General features: G+C 45.7%; 2 protein-coding genes across 7 annotated transcripts in view; one reads left to right on the forward strand and one right to left on the reverse strand.

The window, feature by feature from the left end:
* Positions 1-7,894, reverse strand: part of zgc:110269 (probable flap endonuclease 1 homolog) — a 16,951-nt gene extending 9,057 nt beyond the window's left edge. For 2 of the 5 annotated variants that reach the window (XM_060906571.1, XM_060906566.1), the window contains exons 1-2: positions 7,058-7,230; positions 6,664-6,736 (exon numbers count right to left, since the gene is read on the reverse strand). In XM_060906571.1, coding sequence (XP_060762554.1) covers positions 6,664-6,736; positions 7,058-7,139 — 155 coding nt within the window. In that variant the 5' untranslated portion in view covers positions 7,140-7,230. Of the gene's footprint in view, positions 1-6,663; positions 7,231-7,875 lie in introns of those variants that run through there. The other 3 variants (XM_060906569.1, XM_060906567.1, XM_060906570.1) reach the window with 3 other exon arrangements.
* Positions 7,255-26,066, forward strand: part of atr (ATR serine/threonine kinase) — a 30,750-nt gene continuing 11,938 nt past the window's right edge. Inside the window, exons 1-27 of one of the 2 annotated variants that reach the window (XM_060906564.1) lie at positions 7,255-7,509; positions 7,615-7,706; positions 8,831-8,983; positions 9,608-10,485; positions 10,569-10,735; positions 10,840-10,998; positions 11,195-11,379; positions 11,502-11,654; positions 11,742-11,940; positions 12,065-12,318; positions 12,498-12,685; positions 13,051-13,151; positions 13,325-13,496; positions 13,824-13,994; positions 14,403-14,597; positions 16,035-16,220; positions 16,449-16,544; positions 16,652-16,782; positions 17,464-17,607; positions 17,867-17,960; positions 18,094-18,219; positions 20,658-20,864; positions 21,526-21,639; positions 23,521-23,636; positions 24,105-24,225; positions 25,029-25,166; positions 25,558-25,783. In XM_060906564.1, coding sequence (XP_060762547.1) covers positions 7,454-7,509; positions 7,615-7,706; positions 8,831-8,983; positions 9,608-10,485; positions 10,569-10,735; positions 10,840-10,998; positions 11,195-11,379; positions 11,502-11,654; positions 11,742-11,940; positions 12,065-12,318; positions 12,498-12,685; positions 13,051-13,151; positions 13,325-13,496; positions 13,824-13,994; positions 14,403-14,597; positions 16,035-16,220; positions 16,449-16,544; positions 16,652-16,782; positions 17,464-17,607; positions 17,867-17,960; positions 18,094-18,219; positions 20,658-20,864; positions 21,526-21,639; positions 23,521-23,636; positions 24,105-24,225; positions 25,029-25,166; positions 25,558-25,783 — 4,822 coding nt within the window. In that variant the 5' untranslated portion in view covers positions 7,255-7,453. The remainder of the gene's footprint in view (positions 7,510-7,614; positions 7,707-8,830; positions 8,984-9,607; positions 10,486-10,568; positions 10,736-10,839; positions 10,999-11,194; positions 11,380-11,501; positions 11,655-11,741; positions 11,941-12,064; positions 12,319-12,497; positions 12,686-13,050; positions 13,152-13,324; positions 13,497-13,823; positions 13,995-14,402; positions 14,598-16,034; positions 16,221-16,448; positions 16,545-16,651; positions 16,783-17,463; positions 17,608-17,866; positions 17,961-18,093; positions 18,220-20,657; positions 20,865-21,525; positions 21,640-23,520; positions 23,637-24,104; positions 24,226-25,028; positions 25,167-25,557; positions 25,784-26,066) is intronic. The other variant, XM_060906565.1, reaches the window with a different exon arrangement.

A 26,066-nucleotide genomic window follows, 5' to 3' on the forward strand; every position in this document is an offset into this window, starting at 1 on the left:
AAAATTACTTTAGTGAGGTATTTTCATGATTTTGCAATTGTAAGTAACTCAAAACTAGATCTAAATGTCAAATCAGTAACATTTCATTCTAAATTTGAAACTTTTCTCTATAATTACAGGGATCGAAACGGGCGGTCGCCCACTCGCCAATGCGAGTTGGAAAGGGTATGGGCGACTAGTGACAACATGTACTCGACCGAGTGGGCGACTGGCTCGCCACGCTATATATATATCAAACTACTCACTGCCTCGATAGTTTCTATCAACGATTCTTGCCCATTTTAAGCAGAACTTGGTCTATTTTACCGTTTTTTACGATAATTTCAATAGATTTTGTGAGACATTTGTCAAGTTGGCATAGACGCGGGCGCCGCCATATTGTTTACGTGCGCAGTATACACCGTTACATGCAGCATGGCTGCACGAAGTTTCGTTTCTTCCCGTTCATTTTCGTTGCTGCCCGTGAAGACAAATGTAACTTGAACTGCTATTGGTCAGATAGATTAGACCCCCGCAAAGTTTAAAAGTCCTTGGCTTGACATTTCTGACAGCTATCAAAACAAACGGATATCGCTCAACAAGTATGGAGGAGGGTGATGATGAGCCAGAGTAGCCTGCAGGTGATGAGAGGGAGTATGTGGCAGGAGATGTAGAGCCCCAGGAGAGACAGAATGAGGAGGTGGAAGATGAAGATGACGAGGAGGCGCAGCATGATGTGATGTATGACCCGATAGATGATGATGATCTGGATGAGGGTTTCGAAGATTGTGATGATAATGAGATGACTGAGGAAGAAGTTTATAGACAGTTGAAATTGATCACTCATGTATAATATGGTTGTATTATATGAATAAATATATAAAATCAGCTTGAAATTTGTAATTATAAGTACGGACCAGTGCTACTCCATTCGGACCAGTACCTCTGAGAGGCACCAGTGCTCCCAAATTCCCGTTTCGATCCCTGTAAATAGGACATATTATATTCTTTGCATTGTTTGACAGTTAAGAGGAAAGTGCCAAAAACTTCGGCAAAAAGTGGTTTCTTACCTCAGTATGCGCTTTCCTGTTCACAAACGGTGTCAGACGCTTAGACTGTGTAGCTGCAGGCTTTCCCGAGGCCTGTAAGTAAACAGGGCTAATGCCGCATGTCAAATCTTGTTTTTGTGCATCTTCCCGGCGACGAGTGGAAAAAAATTACTCGGCAGTTGATGATTTGGCCGCTTTTCATACAGTTTCCGTGTGCGTCCTTTTGTTTTGATATGGTCAACAAGGGCAACGCAACCACGATCAGCATAGTTAGCCTCTGCATCACACAAGACGCACCTGCATTTACCAGCAATGTCAAATTTCCGATAATATTCGCCCACAGTGGTGTCCATTTCTTTATCGTTATAAATTACTTTTAACAGTTTTGAACACCATTCCCAATTCCATTTCACTCTGCACCCACTATCAACTTCCCTTGCTTGGTTTTCTTCTTTTCGATCAATAACTTTTTGCCATTGTTCAAAATATTCGCTTTCTAACTTTGAAATGTGGTTACCATGTTGTAAACAAGCAAGAACAAGCTACAATATATTCACGTTGCCAATTGGCTACATTAGTAACGCTTGACACATTTTCTTCCAATCACAAACCTCGTTACACACGCGTAATTGGAGTCAAGGTCAGTCCGTAAAACACAGAATGGGACACGGAATCGGATGCAAAATAGCAAATATTACATTTGCGCATTTACCACAAGTCAACACCTCTCCCGATTTTTGAGTTTTTTGGCATTTCACAAAATTTTCAAAATGTATTCAAATCTGCGAATTTTCGCGGATCCGCGACCAAATAGCATTCCTGTTCACCTCCCGCCACTGCCGCTCTCCACGAACCAAGACTCCCTTCGCCTCAACCCTACAGTGGAGAACCAGGTATCTGCAGATCTTTTTTTGTCACAATGTTCACTGATCTTGGAGCTTCAACCTCTGGCTTTCCCCACAGAACGCTACCGGGTAGCCTATACCATCATGCTCCTCACCGGCAAGGCCAGGGAATGGGGGACGGCGGTCTGGGACGCTGACGTGCCCTGTTGTTCCAGCTTCAAGGAACTCTCTGAGGAAATGAAGCGAACATTCGACCACTCTCTGTCCAGCCGGGAGGCAGCAAGAGAGCTCATGGAGCTGTGGCAGGGGTCCCGATCTACCTCGGATTATGCCACCAAGCTCTGGACGTTGGCAGCGTCATGCGGTTGGAGCGAGAGTGCCCTGGTCGACGTGTTCCTACATGGCTTATCCAACACCATCGAGGATGAACTCATGTCGCGGGAACTGCCGTCGGACCGCTCCAGCCTGATGGACCTTGCCAATCACATTGATGCGTGGGTTCAACAACGGAGGAGAGAGAGAGGAGCCGCCTCAACTTCAATCCCTCTCCACCACCCACCTCGTCCGTTGAACCCATGCAGGTAGATCGGGTATGGGTGTCAGCGGAGGAACGACTGCGCCGACGGAGCATGGGGGCTTGCTTCTACTGAGGTCAGCAGGGACACATCTGCCGAGCTTGCCCGCTAAAAGGACGAGCCCACCAATGAATCGAGGGACCCTGGTGGGCAATGCTCGGAACCAGTCCCCTGCCGACCAACCGTTGCTCCCCTTTATCATCACTATCAACAACCGGCATCACCATCTTCAGGCGCTTGTCGACTCGGGGGCGGACAGGAACCTGATCTGCTCTGCCACCGCCAAGGATCTTGGAATCCCATTACTCGCCCTCAAGGTCCCTCTCACCGTCCTGACACTCAATGGCACTGGCTTGACCACCATCACTCACCTCACCACCCTGCTCACCCTAAAGATTTCAGGCAATCACTCCGAAACGATACAACTTCATGTCATGAACAACCCTCATGTTCCCGTTATTCTTGGATTACCCGGGTTGATGCAGCACAACCCCCACTTAAACTGGACTGACCACACCATCTTAGGCTGGAGTCCTTCCTGTCTGGCCTCCTGCCTGAACTCCGCTCTGCCTCCCACCAAACCACCTCAGCCAGCGAGTTTCCCGACCTTTCTCATGTGCCTCCAGAACATCTGGACCTCAAGCCTGTCTTCAGTAAGACCCGAGCAGTGTCCCTTCCCCCTCATAGGCCCTATGACTGCGGTATTGACCTCCTGCCAGGGACAGCGCCACCGAAGGGACGTCTCTACTCTCTTTCCCCTGCCGAGAGACAAGTCATGGAGAAATACATCACTGAGTCTCTGGCAGCTGGGATCATCCGCCCTTCCTCCTCCCCAGCAGGGTCGGGATTCTTCTTCATGGAGAAGAAAGACAAGTCGCTCCGCCCCTGCATTGACTATCAAGGTCTCAACACCATCACGGTCAAGAACCGCTACCCACTACCGCTCATGACTACAGCCTTCGAACTACTCCAGGGAGCTAAGGTGTTCACCAAACTGGACTTGCACAACGCTTATCACCTAGTTAGGATCAGGGAAGGGGACGAGTGGAAGATGGCCTTCAACACCACCACAGGCCACTATGAGTACCTCGTAGTCCCTTTCGGCCTGACTAACACACCCGCGGTATTCCAGGCGTTGGTTAATGATGTCTTGAGGAACTTTCTTAACACCTTTGTCTTTGTTTACCTGGACGATATCTTGATTTTCTCTTGCTCCCTGGAGGAACATCGGGGTCACGTCCGGCAGGTTCTTCAATGCCTGCTGGAGAATAAGCTGTTCGTTAAGGCATAGAAGAGTGAGTTCCACCAAGACTCTGTCTCATTCCTGGGGTTCATCATTTCACCAGCCAAGATCCAGATGGACCCCCTCAAGCTGGAGGCAGTCGCTGACTGGCCCACCCCATCTTCGAGATGAGAGATCCAGCGCTTCCTGGGGTTCACCAACTTCTACAGGCATTTCATCCGCAACTTCAGCACGGTGGCCAGACCTCTCTCAGCCCTGACCAAGTTCAAGTGGGGGGAGGAAGCAGAGAAAGCCTTTTCCAGTCTCAAGCACAGGTTTACCACAGCACCCATTCTCATCATACCAGATTCTACCAAGCAGTTTATCGTCGAGATCCACGCCTCTGAGTCAAGGGTCGGAGCCATCCTATCCCAGAGGGCCAACGACAACAAGGTCCAACCATGCTCCTTCTTCTCCTGCCGGCTATCCCCAGCCAAACGAAACTATAACATCGGCGACCGAGAACTACTGACCATGAAACTAGCCTTGGAGGAGTGGAGGCATTGGCTCGAGGGGTCTGACCTCCCGTTCCTAGTCTGGACCGACCATAAAAACCTGGACTACCTCAAGTCTGCCAAATGTCTCAACTCCCGTCAAGCCCGTTGGTCTCTCTTCTTTTCCTGATTCAACTTCACGCTCTCCTACTGCCCAGGCTCCAAGAACGGCAAACCCAACGCCCTGTCCAGGATGTTCTCTTCCCACCAAGAGGAGTCCAAGCCACCTGAGACTATCCTTCCTCCACGCTGCCTGGTGGGAGCCGCTATTCTAGACGTTGAGATGCTCATGAAGAAGGCCCTGGAGCAGGACCCTGGTGAAGGTAACTCCAACAATATTCCTCGTAACCATCTGTTTGTTCCCTGTCATGTGTGAACTCAGGTGCTGCAGTGGGGTCATGGTTCCAAGCTGGCCTGTCATCTGGGAGCCGCCTGAACCCTGGCTCTCATCCAGCAGCGCTTTTGGTGGCCATCCTTCAAGGAGGACATCCAGGAGTTTGTGGCAGCCTGCGACACATGCTCCCGGAACAAGACAGCCAATCGACCCCCTGCTGGCTTATTAAGACCCCTTCCTACTCCGCATCGACCTTGGTCACACGTCGCCCTGGACTTCATCACAGGACTCCCCAACTCAGGTGGCAACACATGCATCCTCACTGTCATTGACCGTTTTTCTAAGACCGTCCATTTCATTCCTCTGCCCAAGCTCCCCTCAGCCAAAGAGGCCGCAGAACTACTCATCCACCACGTTTTCCACCTACATGGTTTGCCTACCAACATAGTTTCTGACCGGGTTCCTCAGTTCACTGCACAGTTCTGGAGAGCCTTCTGCAGATTCATCGGGGCCACCTGTAGTCTCTCCTCAGGCTTCCACCCACAGATCAACGGCCAGGCAGAATGGGTGAGCCAAGCTTTGGAGGTTGCACTCAGGTGCATGGTGTCCAGGGATGCCAGTTCTTGGAGTAAATACCTACCTTGGTCGAATACGCACATAACACTCTCCCTTCCTCTGCCACAGGTCTCTCTCCGTTCCAGTGCTCACTAGGGTACCAACCACCACTGTTCCCCAGCCAGGAGGAGGAGGTCGCCGTACCCTCAGCCCAAGCCTTTATACACCGCTCCAGGAGGACGTGGGCATTGGCCGGGAGAAGACTCATTCGCTCCGCACTCGCATCCAAGAAGCAGGCTGACAAACATCACTCCAAGGCACCCACCTACCGAGTGGGTCAACAAGTTATGCTCTCCACGCGCCACCTGCCACTTAGGGCCATCTCTCACAAGCTGGCACCCAGGTTCCTTGGACCCTTCCTCATCAAGAAGGTAATCAACCCATGTTCCATTAAACTGGCATTACCACTCACCATGCGACATGTTCACCCTACCTTTCATGCATCACAGCTTAAACCTCTGGTTTCCAGTCCTTTGCTCTCGTTGGGGGGGGGGGGGGGGGGGGGGGGGGGGGTACTGTCATGATCCGCCCCGGACTTCCACTCGGGAGATTTATTATCTCCCAGCTCAGTGCAATCCGGATCCAGGACGGGACTTCCGTCTTGCCGGCATTCACTATCCTGGTCTGCTCTGCTGTGTAAAATAGGCCGTTCTCAGAAGGAGACTTTGCCAGAACCTCTTGTCTGTTTTTCACGTTGTCTCTGTGCCATTATTGCTTCCTGGATTTTTGCTCTCTGTTTTGCCTAGTCTTTGCCACAGTTTTTTTTGCACTCACGTTGTGTCTTTTCTTCATGTTTTTTGTGCCACCTTTTTTGTCTCCATTTTTTGTCAGGACTTTTTTTCATGTTTTTCCATACCAGCGTTTTGTCCTTTGCCTACCTCGTTTTTGTCTGGACTATTTTGCTAATTTTGTTCATTCACCTTTTTGGACTTCAATTAAATCTTTTTTTATTCATTGGATTTTCTGGTTTGTGTTTCTGCTTTTGGATCCTAACTCACCACATCTCGTCATTCATAACAAATAATAATAAGTGTAGAGTATCAATGAACAGATAGACTATTATCGATAAAATAGCTTTACTGAAACTATGAGGATTTTATCAGTATATTAGAGAAAAGCACAAACAAGGAGAAATGCACTCTGGTCTACCTTTTCAATAAAAAAAAATCATGTAGTAACTCTGTGTTAGTGTGTCTGATGAGAAAATCCTTTATCTGATCTGATACCGACCCACTGCTTGGATAAATACCCGGAAACATAAACATGCCTTTATTTCTCATATTTTTTTAACAGTTAAATTAGAATCTTTAATTGAATGTGGGTGCTTCCAGGACATTTTAATTGTTTTGATTCCAGTGATGTGTGCTAAAGATTGACCAGTAAGGGACATTAGAATAATATCATATTTAACTAAAGCATTAGATTAGAACCTTAAATCTTTATCTGATGAAGGGCTTATTTAATTGTTATAATTTATTTATTTTTCTTACCTTAATGTCAGATTAGGGAGAGCTGAACGGAACTGGTTCATCATAATGGAGGTGTCAAGTGCAATGATTTTTCCTGAAACAGACAGAGATGATGATTAAAATAATGTGATAATAATCTGAAGCCAGAGCATCAAGTCAGCCATTTAAAGGCCATGCAGCGAGCTGTTTGACGCGCGCGCGCATTTATAAACGCCCTCATTTCTGTGTTTACACATCAGTCAGCACAGACGCGCTCTGTCTCTCTCTCTCTCTCTCTCTCTCTGTCTCTCTCTCTCTCTCTCTGCCGGAGGAAACCTTCTATCTACAGTGTCTAATGTTTACAGTCCAGGCAGTAGATGAGGCAGGCTAGTCTGATTTAGCTAGCTAGCGCAATTGACGCAGTTGAATTAATCACCAGAGTAATCTCCGATCCCTTTGTAACTTATCGCCTCTGGAGCTTCACCACGAATCAAATCTGCTAATTTCATGATTCCCATGATGAATAAAAAGCGCTAACTGACAGCGAGACGGCACAAAGAGCATCCACGACGTCGGAACGCGTTTCGTTAATAGGAGGACTGCGGAGCGCGTGTCCCTTCCCGGCCGCCGTCCCCGCCCCTCAGCCGAAGCCTTTTGAAAGTAATGGCGGCGCGCGCGCGAGGCGGCTGAAGCTAAAGGCCCGCGGAGATTCCTGACAGGAAATTATTATTATTATTATTATTATTGTTTTTATGGAATTAATTCACCTCAAATTGCACTTGAGGCTTTGCTTAAGATTCAACCAGGCCGTATTTATTAACTGTAAGGGAAAATGGAGCCGGGGTTAGAGATGTCCGCAATGATTCCTGCTCTCCAGGAGCTAGCCAGGTACCTGTTTACCTGTTTACATTTCTTTAATTCTTTATTTTACATTAACGTTAGGCTTCAGACCGCTGAAAGATGAACGTAATAAAGAGTTTCACTTTGTTTCAGTGCCTCTTCAGAGGAATATAACGCTGCTGTACAGAAACCCAGGCAGATTCTGTGCCAGTTCATTGACAGGATCCTGACTGATGTAGAAGTTGGTAAGAAACACAGTAAAGTTCATTTTTAAAAAGTAAACAGCTTTTACAACTTTTATAAATTTTATTTCCGTCTTGGTACTTCATTGATGTCTTATACAGTAAATAAAATGTAATACAGTTTTCAGGAACGTTTATATAAAGCAATTAAACAGCCAGAATGTGTTCTTACACAGGTATTTATCCCGAAACCCAAAATATCCAAAGACGTCTTTATTCTTCTGTGCTTCTGTATTCTTTATTATCCAGACTGTCTGTATTTCTGCCTAACTGCAGCGGACACGAGCTTAAAGGAACAGTCCGCCGTACTTCCATAATGAAATATGCTCTTATCTGAATTGAGACGAGCTGCTCCGTACCTCTCCGAGCTTTGCGCGACCTCCCAGTCAGTCAGACGCAGTCAGACGCGCTGTCACTCCTGTTAGCAATGTAGCTAGGCTCAGCATGGCCAACGGTATTTTTTGGGGCTGTAGTTAGATGCGACCAAACTCTTCCGCGTTTTTCCTGTTTACATAGGTTTATATGAGCAGTGATATGAAACAAGTTCAGTTACACAAATTGAAAGGTAGCGATTTTGTATGCTATGGAAAGTGCGCACTATAATGACAGGCGTACTAACACCTTCTGCGCGCTTCGGCAGCGCATTGATATCTGAGCTCCGTATCAATGCGCTGCCGAAGCGCGCAGAAGGTGTTAGTACGCCTGTCATTATAGTGCGCACTTTCCATAGCATACAAAATCGCTACCTTTCAATTTGTGTAACTGAACTTGTTTCATATCACTGCTCATATAAACCTATGTAAACAGGAAAAACGCGGAAGAGTTTGGTCGCATCTAACTACAGCCCCAAAAAATACCGTTGGCCATGCTGAGCCTAGCTACATTGCTAACAGGAGTGACAGCGCGTCTGACTGCGTCTGACTGACTGGGAGGTCGCGCAAAGCTCGGAGAGGTACGGAGCAGCTCGTCTCAGTTCAGATAAGAGCATATTTCATTATGGAAGTACGGTGGACTGTTCCTTTAAAACCGCAATGTGCTGAACTGTGGAGCTTCAGGATCCTCAAGTTTTATAACATTTTTTAAAAAGTTGTTTTTTGTCTCCGTTTTGTGTCTCTGTGTGGTTTCAGTGGCTCTGGAACTGTGCAAGAAGAGCAGCTCGGAACCGGCCTGCGTCATGCTCCTGGACTTCGTTCAGCACATCATTAAATCCTCATCGCTGATGTTTATAAACCCGACGTGTCAGTCAGAGCAGTTCAGAGATGTACAGAGCGACTGCAGCGGTCAGTACGGTCACGATTCCATCCCGAAGGGATGAATGAACTGATGGAAGAATGAAAGAAAGACATGATGGGGGAGGAAGATAGAAAAAAGGGAGATATAAGGAAAAGATGATGGGATGAAAACAGATATAAAGAACGTTTAAAAAGAACCAGATGGATGAAGGGGGAAAAAAGAGATGGAAGGAGAGCCGACATGAAGGAAAAAAAAGATTGATGGAAAATTTTAAGAAATAAAAAGGCTGAAGGTATGAAAGGAAGGAAAAATGCATGAGAGAAAAGCAATGGGATGAAGAGAAGAAAGTAAGTGGGGGAAGCAGGGTGGATGTTAGATAAGGTGGAGAGGAAAGTGGAAAAAGAAAGGATAGAGTGATGGAAAAAAGCATCAAAGAAAAAGGAAAGCTCAGATAGAGGGTAGAGGAATAAAAGAAAGGCATGTAGAGATGATGGAGAGATGAGAGAATGATGCAGTTCTTTTCTACATCACATACTGAATTGCTTTACATTATTTATAAAAAATAAATAAGAAGCATAGAAAGAGTGCCAACACCTTTGCACTCGTATCATGAAGAATTCCAGATTATTTATTATTAAAAGTTTGTCTAATAATAATGTTTTTCTGTTCAGATTTCAGTAAGTGGATCATCACACGTGTGTTGCGCATTGCTGCCGCTCCGGAATGCGGAATTCTGCACAGGAACATCGTCTCTGTCCTCTGCTCCCTGCTCCATCTTTTCCGAGTGAAGAGTCCGGTGGTGTTCGGCGTGTTGGTCAGAGAGCTGATCGGTTTAGTGCAGGATCTCACGCACACCGTCAGCAGGATGTCGGACACACACCGGACGCAGTGGCCCGTGACGCCGCAGCGTTTCTGCATCAGTGCGAGTCACCCTGCCGCATATCTCACGCCGTCTGTCCTCCAGCTCATGTCACCTGCGTCATCTCAGGTGCTGTTATCCACCGTGCTGACCGTCCTCACCGACGTCCTGCAGGGCGTCTTCTTTCCCCGGGAAGTTGGCCGGATTTGGGACGCGTCCTGTTTCCTCCTGATGAATGGCAGCCCTGAGTCAAAGGCCATCTCCATGGCGACGCTGAGGCGCATCGTGAATCTGGGTGGACTTCCTGTAAACCACGAGCAGATGTTCTTCACGGCGTATCTGTCCCTCCTGGAGTCGTTCACCTGCTGTGAGGAATCGGACGTGCACATGTACGCGGCAGCGTTCCGGGAGCTGACGCGAAGCGTGTTTGTCATGGAGAAGGGTGCACACAGACGGTTTGGGCGTGTCTACCTCGACCTGTTGATGGACGCACTGCACACACTCATCCTCAACGGAGCTGTGGACAGGATGAAGGTGACGGAGGCAGGGACGGCGCTGTGCGAGGTTTTCCGCTTCGTTCTGGAGTGCGTACCGCTGGGATACGAGTCCGCAGCTTCGATCCGGAAAGAGAGAGTGACGGCCATGTGCAGAGCCCTGATCACCAGCATCGGAGCTCAGAGGCACCAGGAAGTAAACAACACATATTGTAGTAATAATAATAATAGTAGTAGTAGTAGTAATAATAATTATAATAATAGCGTGTTTATTTGCAGTATGTAGAGGGGTACTTGTGTGTGGCGCTGAAAGCTGAAGGTCTTGCAGCTCTGCAGGAACAGGACAGTGTGAGTGAGAGTGTGGAGTTGAGTGGAAGTGACGAGGAGATTCCAGCAAAAAGATTCCACTCGTCTGTCTCCACAGTGTCAGGACGAGCTCAGCTTGGGTTCGGATAAACCTCCTCCTGTTTCTCTGTCCAGTTTACTGTCACATTATTATCAACAGAACCTGTGTGTGTGTGTTTTACCCTGTGTGTATGTGTGTGTTCAGTCAGGTAGAGATGAGGAGCAGGACTGAGGTTTGGGCTGCAGTAGATGGTCGGATGGAGGAGTTGATCACGCAGCTGAAGACGTGTGACGGAGCTGAGCAGCGTGTGTGTGTTCTGGAGGGATTAGTTACCATCCTGCGTCTCACTGCTGTCTGCTCCAGGTCTCTCTGTCTCTCTCTCTCTCTCACACACACACACACACACACACACAGAGGAATAAAATTTAATCCAGTTCAGATTTATCATATTGATCTTCTCATTATTCATGTTCACATACACTGTCTTTAAAACCACTTTTCTAAAGTAAGGGCATGAAAACTTTTACATGCAACGTCCTCCGTCTGTTTCTGTTGTTAGTGAGTGTGTGTTGAGCTCCAGAGAGAAACACACGCACCCTCGGCAGTTGGTGTGGTTGAAGTCGAGGATGTTGTCTCGGGTGGTGGACGCGTGTCTCTCTGTCATGGCTGACGCCACTGACGAGGACGTGGAGCTGATAGTGGAGAGAACGGTCCGCGTCCTGGATGCCATCGTCTACATGACCGGTGGGTTAACAGTGATTTATGCGTCATTTGCGTTTTCTTTGTGAGAAAATTTAAAGAAATGTGTGTTCTAGCTAAGGCTGTGTTTTCCTCTGAACCATGACATCATTACTCTGTGTCCTCAGTTAGCACTCAGACTGACGGCGATTTGTACCAGAGTGTGTGCGCGTTATTGTCGGTTCCGTGGGTGAACACACAAGCCTCTGTGTCAGCCTGTCAGATGGCTTCGTTTCCTGCTAATCTGATTGGACTGTCGAAAAAACTCGCTCCTGCGTACTGTAAGGCACACGCACGGTTACTGACTCAAATATTTATACACCCTGATGATATAGAAAATAAAACAATATTTGTGTGTGTGTGTTTAGCCGTGGAGACCCGAGGTCGCTGTGTGTTCCTCCTCTCTCTCCTCCCTCAGCAGACGAGTGTGGATTGGCGTGTGGGCGTTTATCAGTGCGCACTACAGAGTGAGAATGAGATGGAGCACCTCAGTGCAGTGAAGGGACTTCCCCTGCTTATCCATCAGCTTGGGACTAAACCATACAACCTCCTGCACACCACGCTCACGTACATACACATCTTACTGTCTCTTTCTCTCTGTCTCAGTATCTTTCTGAACTGTAAACTATAAAATTTATTCTCTCCATCTTTCTGTCTGTGTTTGTCTCTCCCTCTCTCTCTCTCTCTCTAGGTCCAGACTGCAGGACGTCTCCCCCCGTGTGAGGACAGTGATGGCATCTGTTGGGTCTCAGTTACTGTGCTGTATGAGTGAAGGTTCTCAGTTCTGTGTTCTCCCTGTGGATTTGTGTTCCCCCTCAGAGTTCCTCTGTTCTTGCATCACTCTGTCTGACTCTCACTCCGTCCGTCTGTCCTCCGTCGGGCTGTCTGTCCTCATGCCATTCCTCAGCCTGCTCAGACCCAGTGAGGAGCCTGAGGTTAAACGAGGTCAGTGCTCACTGCTCCCCCGGTCCCCTCCACCCCGGTCTCTTTACTCGACTGTGGACAGGGTGATAGAGGAGCATCACTGTAGAGTTCACAGGAACTCGGTGATCTGTACAGTGATGTAACTGAGAGAAATTCTCCTTTATAATGTTTAATCATAAAACCTTTCCCCCGTTCCTTAGCGTTTATAGAGAACATCAGTCACGTGTGTAAGCACCTGGATGTGAGCAGCAGTGACCCCGACACCCAGTCCCTCCTCGTAGCGCTGGTGAATCTGATCGAGGATCCGCATCAGGACGTTCGATTGGCTTTCAGCCAGACCATCAGGAGCCTCTTGGAGCGCTGGAACGGAGACGCTTTCCTCAAAGAGGTGCAGCACCCCCCCCCCCCCCCCGTCCTTCTCCTTCTCCTGCTGTAATGTTTTGTGTCTCTTTAACTCATCTGTTTTATTTATTTTAGCATTCAGTCCTATTATAGAGAAAAAATATACAATTTTAAAATGTTTTTAATTTATCTTGTGCCTTTTTGTTTTCTTGTTCAATTTATTAAGCTTTTTATTATTATTATCTTTTAATCATTTATTTATTTCTTATAATTACTCAATAGCCTCTCGGTCTTCAGACCTGATACATAGAATTTGAACAGTGACATTAGGGTGTGTGTGTGTGTGCACGCGCATGTGTATGTTGTTATTATAATAAAGGATTTATGATCAGCTCTCATCTACATCCACAGCTGCTTGTGTCCCGGCTGAAGGAAGCTTTTACGAACGCAAAAACGTCCAGAAACAACGAACTGAAACACACACTCATCCTCACCACAGGGGAGATCGGCAGGTACACACACACACACACACACACACACACACACACACACACACACACACACACTGTTCTTAAAGTTTAAACATGAGCATAATTATAAACACTTTCTAATTTTTTTGTCTCGTGTTCTCCGTCTCTTTGTGTGTGTGTGTGTGTGTGTGTGTGTGTGTGTGTGTGTGTTTCAGGGCGGCTGAAGGCAGTCTGGTGTCGTTCTCTCTGCTGCGTCTGCTCCACTGTTTACTCTCTAAATCCTCTCAGATCTCAGTTGTGGCTCACACGGAGATTCAGGCTCTCGCCTCGTTCAGGAACCTCAAGCTGCAGAGCTTCTTTAATCAGTACAGGAACCCTGTGTGTCAGGTGACCCCTCCTCCTCCTCCTCCTCCTCCTCCTCACACTTCTTTATAAACGCTCACGATAAAGAGTTTGGGAACGCAGATCATTTGTCATACTCACACTACTGGAACCAGGGCTGAGTTATTATTTTTTTAAGTTCCTGCTGCAGAGCTGGTACTTTTTTTTTTTTTTTTTTAAATGTGGATGAGGAACCTTTTGGGGGCGGAGTTTTACTGATGTGGCTGAAAATAAGCAGCACAGAATAATGATGATGATGAAATACTGTGTTTTTGAACAAGTGGCAAATTCAAAACAGGCTGTGTGTGTGTGTGTGCGCGCGTGTGTGTGTAGTTCCTAGTGGAGTCGTTACACTCCCGCCACGTGATGGCGCTGCGCTGTACCCCTGATCAGAGCAGCGAGGCACTACAGGAGGAGGCGGTGCACCAGAGAGAGCTCACCCTCGACATCCTCTCGCACGTTGCACACGCCTTCGACTTCCCCGACCTCAACCGCTTCCTCAACGTGAGCTCCGACCCCAAAATTATTAGCATTACACTAATCAGTAGCCGCTTGGTTCATTCGTTTTTTGACTGTAGTAGTGTTTCATTCAAAGTATTCCTTTAAAATATAAATCCTGAGTTTGTAATCCTAGGATTAAACAACTTCCCTGTAATTTCATTTTTACAATTTAATTCAGTCTTAATTTAGCATTCACTTAGACTTATTTTAACATTTCATTATAATACTTTAAAAAATTTACCTCCCTTTTAAATTTATAAAAATACATTTATGCCTGTTCAGTTTATTAGTCATGTATTCTTTAATTTATTTTTAAATTTCAGTTTAAATAATGTTAAACTGAGAGATGTATAAATCCTGTCATGATCATTTTTCCCAGTCGTGTGTGTGTGTGTGTGTGTGTGTGTTTAGCGCACGCTGCAGGTTCTTCTTCCGTACCTGGCAGCTAAAGCGAGTCCCACATCGTCAGCTCTGATCCGCACCATCGCTAAACAGCTCAATGTCAACCGCCGAGAAATCCTTATCAACAACTTCAAGTACATCTTCTCCCATCTGGTGTGTTCCTGCACCAAGGACGAGCTGGAGAGAGCGTTCCACTACCTGAAGGTGTGAACAGTCCGTGAGGAAACCTGAATCTCTGTGTCACACACACACACACACACACACACACACACACACACACACACACACTCCTCTCAGTTCAGCATTTTAATCTGCTGTGATACTACATGGTTTTATTCTTATAGTCGTGTGTTACTCCTTGTATAGATGAAAGTCTTCTGGATTTACCCGGAAATCTGGATATTTGACAAAACTCTTGAAAATCTCTGGTTTTCCGAATGGAGAAATTTATTTTTCAGATTTTTCGCGTTCCTAGATGCGGTGTAATACTTCGCATCGTCCTTGCATGGGCGCCGTCCTTAAATAGCCCAAACATAGTTCATTGATTAAAGACAGGTGTTCTTTGTTAATGGCACGCGTGCCGGAGCTCGTTAGGCGCGCCTTCAGGTGCATGAGCTCAGGCGCGCAGGACTGACTCCGTTCTGCGCAACACAGTCACACTAGAAAGCGCGTTCAAGCTGCCGGTGTAGCTGCGGTCTTTTTAGTTGTGAATTATGAGTATTTCCTCGTGTTAATAATTCGCCATAACAAAACAAGCAAAACTTTCCTCCTCCTTTCGGCGTGAAGAGAGGTAAGCAATTTATTACATGTGTTTTTCCATCAAAGTTGCATTTTGTGGTTTTGAAGCAAAGTTTTAGTGCCGTTTCTAGAACACAACATCAAGAAAACGTGGAAGAAACAGCAATAATGGAAGAGCCGGTTTCTAAGCGGCCTAAAACTAGCAATGGGAATTATTTTTTGTTACAGAATGCACTCAGGCTGCCAGTCAGTGTGTGACTCCCCGCCCCCGAAAAATCCTAGCCACGCCCCTGATTTACATGAGAAATTTGGTATTCATTGGTGTTTAAATTTACAGACAATACGAACTAATGTAAACGATTGGCTTCAACTCGCATAAATCTGAATAGGAAATGTTTAGTTCACTTTAGCTTCTGCAAACGCACAGCTCTACTAAAAGATTGATAAACGAGGCTCAACGTCCCCAACATTGAAACCTGAAAGCTTTAGAAACTCTAACAGACCTTTACTGTTTAACAGCACTGTTTTGGGATTTTGCTGAGTTTACCTTCAACTGTCTGATTTTTTTTTTTTCAAAGTAATGAACTGTGCAGCAGGAAAATCACCGCGTTTTCTAAATGCACTCCTGAAAATCACTCATTAACTCGGGGAATTAAATTTGATATTTTTGACATGTTAATCATTAACGTACATGAAAGAAAAAGGCTTAAGTTAGAACTTGTTTTAATGAAAATAAGTACTAAAATGCACTGGAATGCAGGGTTTTGTGTGTTATGTTATATTAATTTTTTCGGGGGACGTCCCCCCCCCCCATCTTAATTTGACTTTCAAAAGTTCAGGATTTTTTTCTTTGCTCCACTTTCATCTCTACTGCTTGCCTGTGTGTGTGCTCGCGTGCTGTAGAGTGAAACAGAGATTGAGTTGGGCAGTTTACTGAGGCAGGACTTTCAGGGCCTCCACAATGAGCTGCTGCTGCGTCTGGGAGAAAATTACCAGCAGGTCTTTAATGGACTCTCCATCCTCGCCTCATTCTCCTCCAGTGACGATCCGTATCAGGGGCCCAGAGATATCACCTCTCCTGAGATCATGGTATGACCTGATTACACATCTCACACACACGCATAACACGGGCAGGCAGTGAGTAGACTGACAGACAGACAGGTGGATATCAGATGAGCATGCAGCTAGACAGGTCAGTAATTATTCAAGATTTTACCAAGTCTCTAATCTCTGCTGTAGTCTGTGTGTCTGAGCTGATGTTTTAAAGTTGGAGAAAAGAGCCCAAAGTGTTTCTCTTTAACCTCCATTGTCCTGCAGGCCGATTATCTGCAGCCGAAGCTCCTGGGCATCCTGGCGTTCTTCAACATGCAGCTGCTGAGCTCCAGCGCTGGTGAGAAGGAGAAGAAGAAAATGGTGAGTGCATATCTGTGTTACAAAACAAACCGACAGTCACAGCATTGTACAGGACAGACGTTTCAGACAAAATGTTGACTTGAGTTTTCCCTGTTTGCTGTTTTCAGGCCCTGAACAGTTTAATGGCTCTGATGAAGCTGATGGGTTTGAAGCACATCAGCTCCGTGAGGGTGAAGATGATGACGACGCTCAGAACTGGTCTGAGATATAAAGAGGATTTCCCACAACTCTGCTGCCAGTCAGTCACAGCTCACACACGCTGCTTTCACACCAGAAAATAAAATAAAAATCATTCTTGGTCGAGTTATTTTTCTTGATCAGACAGTATAGTATGTACACACTGACGTGATTTAAAAAAAAAAAGTGTTCTTACTAATGCTGGGTGATCTGACAAACACATCATATCACGATACTTTTTTGTGATGCACGATATGTATCATGATACTAATGTTTGCTATAGTCTTTTATTTAATTTCTACAACATTAATTATTATAACACTCAAATTAAGAGGAAATAAGACTCAGAAAGTTGGAGCATGTTACTCAGCTTTAAAATTCTGTATATAATTTACATATTAACATCTAATCATTAACCTCTGATTTGTAATCATCATAAAAATACTGATTATACCCAAAATTTCCCGAAATAGTGTATTATCAAATAATTTATGGATATTATGGCTTTTTAATGGCATAACTAAATTCAAACTGTGTGAAAATATTAATTTATTAATGTAAATGTTAATATTAATTAATAAAATGTTTGACAGATTATTAATTTTAAAATTATTTTTTATTTTGTTTTAAATTGTTAATGTTAAAACTTCATTCATCCATCATAGTTAAACATGCACTTAAAATAAAAACAAACAAACAAAAAACCCTGTTCCTGAATTTCTCCATTTTTATTTTTTGTCAGGACGTGGGATTGCTTCGTCCGTTCTGTCGATCCTTCGTATTTGGGGCCATTATTGAGTCATGTGATCGTCGCTCTCCTGCCCCTCATCTCCATCCAGCCTAAAGAGACAGCTGTGATCATGCACTACCTCATTGTGGAGAACAGGTGCAGCGTCCTGCAACACAAAGCTCATAAACTAATTTCATATAAATAATAATTAATCAGCTGCACTTGCAAATCATATTTGTTTACTCTCATGAGTCATATTTTAGTCGCAGTGGTGGTGATGTGATTTGTAGAAAAGAGCAAATCCTCTGCTTCTAAGGCTTTAAAGTAAATTTTTAATTTATTCACTACAGCAGCAGGCTGAGCGGAGAAGAAGCACGATTAAACTATTGTACTTGTATCCTTGCTCTCATTCCAGACAGGAAGTGGAGGACTTTCTTCATGAAATCTACTTCCTTCCAGACCACCCAGAGCTGAAGGATGTCCATAAGGTCCTACAGGACTACAGAAAGGTGTGAAATCGCTCAGCATTAGGTGTTCAGGACCGAGCCTGAGTAGGGGTTTGGATTAGCCCCTCATTGATGTGGAATTCCAGATCTGATGTTTATTTAATGTTATTTTACCTGTTTTTGTGAACGTGTTCAGCAAACATCGAAGAGCTCTGACCTCCAGGCAGCGCTGCAGCTCTCCATGCGCGCAGTTCAGCACGAAAACGTTGACGTGCGCATCCATGCCCTCACCAGCCTGAAGGAGATGCTGTATAAGAACCAGGTGAGGAACACACTCTCTCTCTCTCTCACACACACACACACACACACACACACACACACACACACACACACACCTTTTTCTGGCCTGCATAATTTTCCTGGGAACATTTTCCTTTAATAAGAATATACAACTTATGATCATACATGGAAATTGTTAATTATTAATTACAACCCCGATTCCAAAAAAGTTGGGACAAAGTACAAATTGTAAATAAAAACGGAACGCAATGATGTGGAAGTTTCAAAATCCCATATTTTATTCAGAATAGAACATAGATGACATATCTTAGGTCTTTTTTTGTCGTATCTTCCGTTTTATGATGCGCCAAATGTTTTCTATGGGTGAAAGATCTGGACTGCAGGCTGGCCAGTTCAGTACCCGGACCCTTCTTCTACGCAGCCATGATGCTGTAATTGATGCAGTATGTGGTTTGGCATTGTCATGTTGGGAAATGCAAGGTCTTCCCTGAAAGAGACGTCGTCTGGATGGGAGCATATGTTGCTCTAGAACCTGGATATACCTTTCAGCATTGATGGTGTCTTTCCAGATGTGTAAGCTGCCCATGCCACACGCCCTAATGCCAACCCCATACCATCAGAGATGCAGGCTTCTGAACTGAGCGCCGATAACAACTCGGGTCGTCCTTCTCCTCTTTAGTCCGAATGACACGGCGTCCCTGATTTCCATAAAGAACTTCACATTTTGATTCGTCTGACCACAGAACAGTTTTCCACTTTGCCACAGTCCATTTTAAATGAGCCTTGGCCCAGAGAAGACGTCTGCGCTTCTGGATCGTGTTTAGATACGGCTTCTTCTTTGAACTATAGAGTTTTAGCTGGCAACGGCGGATGGCACGGTGAATTGTGTTCACAGATAATGTTCTCTGGAAATATTCCTGAGCCCATTTTGTGATTTCCAATACAGAAGCATGCCTGTATGTGATGCAGTGCCGTCTAAGGGCCCGAAGATCACGGGCACCCAGTACGGTTTTCCGGCCTTGACCCTTACGCACAGAGATTCTTCCAGATTCTCTGAATCTTTTGATGATATTATGCACTGTAGATGATGATATGTTCAAACTCTTTGCAATTTTACACTGTCGAACTCCTTTCTGATATTGCTCCACTATTTGTCGGCGCAGAATTAGGGGGATTGGTGATCCTCTTCCCATCTTTACTTCTGAGAGCCGCTGCCACTCCAAGATGCTCTTTTTATACCCAGTCATGTTAATGACCTATTGCCAATTGACCTAATGAGTTGCAGTTTGGTCCTCCAGCTGTTCCTTTTTTGTACCTTTAACTTTTCCAGCCTCTTATGGCCCTTTTCCACTACCCTTTTTCAGCTCACTTCAGCCCGACACGGCTCGCGTTTCGACTACCAAAAACCAGCACGACTCAGCTCGCTTCAGCCCTGCTTAGCCCCTAAAACTCGCACGGTTTTGGAGTGGGGCTGAAGCGAGCCAAACCGTGCCGAGTGAGGCTGGGGGCGTGAGCAGACACTCCCCTGTGCACTGATTGGTGAGGAGGAGTGTCCTCACATGCCCACACACGCCCCACGAGCGCGCTGGGATCTGTAAACACCGCAAACCCGGAAGGAGAATAATTACGAATTACGAGAATTTCTGTAGCCTTATGCGCCTCGCCTCATCTATACGCTCTTGCCAGTATCTGTCCGTGTTGTCGGTGACAACAAGCCACAGAACCAAGACCAGCAACACTAACGACTCCATGTCCTCCATGTTTATTGTTTACTATCCGGGTCGTGAGACTACCGCTTAAAAGCTCACTGATGTCACTGTTTGCGCTGCTTAACGACATCACCTGACGTCCACCCACTTTCGCTAACTCCACCCAATGTGTCCACCCACTTCCAGCCAGCACGGTTCAGCGCGGTTGTAGTTGAAATGCAACTCCAACAGCCCCGCTCAGCTCGACTCAGCACGGCTCAGCCCGACTCAGCCGCGTTTGTAGTGGAAAAGCGGCATTATTGCCCCTGTCCCAACTTTTTTGAGATGTGTTGCTGTCATGAAATTTCAAATGAGCCAATATTTGGCATGAAATTTCAAAATGTCTCACTTTCGACATTTGATATGTTGTCTGTGTTCTATTGTGAATACAATATCAGTTTTTGAGATTTGTAAATTATTGCATTCCGTTTTTATTTACAATTTGTACTTTGTCCCAACTTTTTTGGAATCGGGGTTGTACATTAACCAGTTAATTGATTATTTAATTAAATTATTGTTGATTAAATGAAATGGTCACCTACAGTTTTGATTTGTTTGTTTTATTAATTACAGTTTGGGTTTTTGGGTCAAACTTCTGAAAATGCACCCAAGTTTCTCTCCTTATTCATGTCTCTGTATGTAATATATTTATATTCCATTACATCCTGTGTGTGTGTGTGTGTGTGTGTGTGTGTGTGTGTGTGTAAAACAGGCAGCAGTGTTGCGCTTGCTGTTGGACAGTGAGTTGGTGGAACCGGTTCTGTCAGAGCTGGTGACGGTTCTGTTGTTGGGGTGCCAGGACGTGAACGCTGAGGCGCGGCTGCTGTGTGGCGAGTGTTTAGGGGAGCTGGGGGCCATCGACCCAGGACGCCTCGACCTCAGCACCACGCACACACAGCGCAGCGGGGCCAGCTTCACCGTGAGCATCATTACTGTCACACACCTTAACATAGTTTATGATATCACGACATCGTGTTAATCAGAATGTGTGCCTGTTTAGCTGTAGCTCATGAATATTCAAGGAGACATATTTTAAAAAAACCCTCACTTTTTCAGTGCTTGTGCACAAACGTCTGGGTATCTGGAGCCAACCAGCCCACACACTCTGGAATAAGACACACAGCCCGTTTCTTTTGCGCTGCCTGTTTCACAAAACGTGAGCTTCAACAAACCGTTCAGATTCGGCTCCTTTTTCTCTGTCACATGTGGAGCTCATTAGAATGATCCCACCCCCTCATCTGAGTATCTCCACTCACGGATTCAGAACTGCCATTGTGAATGAATATTCATTCAGTGCTGCTTGATTGGCTGGCTGAAGAGGTGGGTGGCGTGAGCAGTGGCTCATTATCATTTAAAGGAACAGGGCTGTTTACACGGCGTGAGAAGGAGCTGTGGGGCTTCATCATTGTGTTATTTTGACCAAAGCAGGTCAGACATTTCATTAAGACCTCAGGGAACTGGGATAACTTGTGGAAAAGGGGTTTAATATGTCACCTTTAAGTTCATTACACTGAAATTGTGCAAACGGTATGTGCTGCTGAAGAATGATTCTTTTTTTTTTTTTTTTTTCACCTCTGCAGAGTGGAATTGATGATCCAGACTTTGCCTTCGGGTTGTTGACAGAACTCACCAGAACATTCCTGGCGTATGCTGACAATGTGCGAGCTCAGGACGCTGCTGCCTATGCCATGCAGGTGTGGAACGTGACAACACCCCTATCCCTGCTATAGATACAAAAATATATTCCTGTAGACGTTCTGGAATTTATCGAAGATGTTTGTGATCAGAAAAATAACACGAAAGCCTTCTTGAATGTTTTTCTTAAAATGTTAAAGGTCCCATGGCATGAAATTTTCACTTTCTGAGGTTTTTTAACGTTAAAATGAGTTCCTCTGACCTTCTTAAGTCACCCCAGTGGCTAGAAATGTCATAATGTGTAAACCAAACTATGCCCACCTTTTGTCAACATTTGAGAATGGCGCGTCAAAATGGCGCGTTGATAGGCTCTTCCCTTTACTACGTCAGCAAGGGAGATGATCCCCACGCCCCCCCTCTGGATTCCCACCCACTGTATGGATTGCCCGCCCAGCTCAAAAGTTGCCACCATAGATACGTCACTTCAGTTTTGTAGTGAGGAGACCATAGAGGGAGGACACAACAACATGGCACCATCTCAGCGAGCGAAACATGGAAATTGCGCTGTACATGGATGTGACAACACAGATAAGAGTCTGTTTTTACTGCCGACGGGAGAGCCCCTGAAGACGCAGTGGCTTAATTTTATTTACTCCAATAATACGCCGTCGAGTCTACCTAAGACGGTGTATGTTTGTCGGAAGCATTTTCCTGAGGAATGTTTCCACAACTTGGGACAGTACAGGGCAGGTTTTGCACATCAACTGTCACTGACGCCTGGGTCCGTACCAAGCATCCCTGCCGCATCAGCCACAAACACCGAACAAGTAAGTGTAGAACTGTTAAGTCTTTTTGCCGTGTTTTAAAATCGGTGCGTTAGCCTTGCAATGGCTACATTAGCTGTGCAGCTAACCGCTTCCTGCAGTTAGCCAGGTACTCTGCGTTACAAAACCAAAAAGCATGCAGCATGCTCTGTTAAACTGAGTTTAGTCTGGAAATTGACTGGAACTTATGAGCTTATGTTTGACTATTGCTCCGCAATGCATGTCTTCTGTTGGATAAGCGATATGTTGCTGCTTCTATCCTCTTTGGTTATGGAGTGCGTGTTCAAGCCTAGGGTATTATACGTTCGTAAACTACCACTCCAAACACTCTCACTCTCTGTTCTCTGTGTCACGTTGAGTTTACGAAAGGAGTCCGAGGGAGAACGGGGTTTTGTCTTAGCAGCGTGGCTACAGGCGCTGATAGCAGTGAGTATGTGTGTGCACGCAAACACTATACTACTAGTGTTGTACACACATTTTCCCACTCCCTTATTTAGACTTGTGAAATCGGACTCCGGGTCAAAAGCGAAAGCTTGGACTGTTGCTTGACCTGCCATTGCTACTGTTCACACACAGGTAGCATGCCCGCAGCTTGGTCAAGCCCCTCCCCCTCCCCCCATGGCCCGCCCCCACCCTCTACCCTTCCCCGCCTCCATGCTTCTCATTAGCAAAACGACGCACTGGGAAAAGCGCTGAAATGGGGCTTTCTCCCAGGAGGCTATATCTACGTGCCGAGGGTTCATTTCGAGAAAGGCTGCGGATATAACATCCGGAAACCTCCACAAGCCCGTTTAAAGCATCAACAAACCACCATGCCATGGGACCTTTAATGCTGTTTTGCTGGCAGTTGGTGAGCAAATTTGTATCATGATACAGATCATGAATTGGAGAATTGTGATAAATTTGTGTCCTATTGTCTGACTGCTAATGGCGACCAGCACAGAGCACTGTGAGGTGAAGAATCGCTGCCGGTGTGGACGCAGCATTAAACCTATACATTTGTGCATTTTAATAAAAATCTTTTCAGTGTGTGGTTAGTTTTGATCTGCTGTGTGGTTAAACTGTTACTGTTTTAGCTCTGAACTTAGCTCTCTGTGTGTTTTTCTGAAAAATCAGGAACTGCTGTCTATATTTGAGTGCCGTGAGGGAAGGGTGGACTCGCCCGGCCGCAGACTGTGGAGGAGATTTCCAGAACAAGTTCAAGAGATTCTGGAGCCACATCTCAACAGCAGGTGAGTGATGCTGCGATGAACATCTCATCTCATTATCTCTAGCCGCTTTATCCTGTTCTACAGGGTCGCAGGCGAGCTGGATCCTATCCCAGCTGACTACGGGCGAAAGGCGGGGTTCACCCTGGACAAGTCGCCAGGTCATCACAGGGCTGACACATAGACACAGACAACCATTCACACTCACATTCACACCTACGCTCAATTTAGAGTCACCAGTTAACCTAACCTGCATGTCTTTGGACTGTGGGGGAAACCGGAGCACCCGGAGGAAACCCACGCGGACACGGGGAGAACATGCAAACTCCACACAGAAAGGCCCTCGCCGGCCACGGGGCTCAAACCCGGACCTTCTTGCTGTGAGGCAACAGCGCTAACCACTACACCACCGTGCCGCCCTGCGATGAACATGTGTTTGTGATTTCATGGTGACACTGTGGGGTTGAATCCCGTTCCTCGTGTGACTTTTAGGTATAAAAGCTCCCAGAAGGTGGTGAACTGGTCCAGACTGACGAAGCCGATCTACCTGAGTAACCGAGGGAGTAAGTTCTCTGACTGGTCTGCTACATGGGCTGGATATCTCATCAGCAAGGTGGGCTCTCCAAAAACCTCTTTTACTCCAGAGAAACCTGCTGCTGTGTCCTAAACCACATTCTGTTTACTGTGTAGTGCACTGCTTAGTTGGTTAGCCATTCTCCTTTCCTTCTGATGTCTGGTGCTGTGTCTCAAATCATTATCTTCACTACATAGTGCACTATTTTGTCAGTCTTTCATTCGTGCTTCTATTCAATATTTGTGGCTATCACACACAAATAAATCACACATTCTTCACCATGTAGAGCACTGTTTTGTTGGTCAGCCAGTTTTTTAATCTGAGGTCTAGTGTCGTGCTCTAAACCACACCTTGTTCACTATATAGTGCACTAATTAGTTAGCCATTGTCCATTCCATTTAATGTGCTGTCTCAAATCACTGTATTTGCTACATAGTGCACTATTTTGTTAGTCTGCCAGTCACTATTCTCATCAGTGTTTAGTTCTAAACTAAATCATGTGCACTATTTTGTCAGTCAGCCAGTTTTTATTCCACTGCATGCTCTAATCCTGTGTTTAAATCATACTGCATTCACGATAAAGTGCACTAGTCTTGCGTTTTGAAGTGTAGTAGAGTATACTCTATCCAGTGCACACTTGAAATCCCACAGTGCGCCACAACAGTATGTACACACTACATAGTGCACCTGATTTTAGTGAATAGGGAGTACGGTGCAATTTGGAACACAGCTGTGGTTCTAACAAACTTGACGTAAACGTGAAATGCGTCTGCTGAAGGTTGGCATAAGTGTGTGTGTGTGTGTGTGTGTGTGTGTGTGTGTGTGTGTGTGTTTTTTTTTAGGTGAGTCATGATCTCGCCAGTAAAGTATTTAACTGCTGCAGCTTCATCATCAAGCACGACTACAGAGTGACGCTGTACCTGCTGCCCCACATCCTGCTGTACGTCCTGCTGAGCTCCACACCTGAGGAACAGCAGGAGGTCAGACACTGCTGCATTTACGACTGTATCGATCTGATGCCGTGCTCATTTACTCACACTCGTTTAAAAAGACAAAACAAAAAAATTCACATACTGTACCAGGGGGTTCTATTTGACCTGATCCTAGTGTAAACTGTCACACTAATGATCAGACGACAGGAAATTACAGCTGTGTAGACGTGTTTATACGATTCTGTCAAAGCAAATCAGACTGAAAACTTCCTGCAACACAAACTGATAGAAATCTCAGATATAAAACTCCACATGAGGAGATTATTAGAGAAAAATCATGTAAAGATGATGCCATCATGTGGAGACAACAAGGAATTCTGAAACGATGAAAACAAGTGTGTGTGTGTGTGTGTGTGTGTGTGTGTGTGTGTGTGTGTAGGTGGTGGATGAGATCATGGGTGTGCTGAAGGAGGACGAGCCGCATCTGTCTCAGCTGCAGGAGAACGCCTCGAGTCTGGCTCAGCTCAGCACTCAGACCGTCTTCTCCATGTTGGACCACCTGACCCAGTGGGGGCGCTACAGACTCCAAACACTCAGCACGGCCAAGACCTCAGGCCGACAGAACAGAGAGACACACACACTACATGCAAGCGGTGACATATCTCGTGCGCGCACACACACACACACACACACACACACACACACACACACACACATTATATGTTCTTCATTATATTTAACTATGTTGTAAGAATGTTCTTAATTCTGATTGGTCAGAAGGTGATGACATGCTCTGACTGGTGTATCAGTGTTTATAAAAGTGTAACTTATTGAATATTTAAATCTGTTCTATCGACATTCAGTGGATATGTGCACTCACGCGCTCTGATTGGCTACTCTACTACTAGGATATCAGCTCATATACCGTGAGTGGGGAAACAAAATGGC

Source organism: Neoarius graeffei, chromosome 23 (assembly GCF_027579695.1).
Source record: "Neoarius graeffei isolate fNeoGra1 chromosome 23, fNeoGra1.pri, whole genome shotgun sequence".
NCBI classification, from domain to species: Eukaryota; Metazoa; Chordata; class Actinopteri; order Siluriformes; family Ariidae; genus Neoarius; species Neoarius graeffei.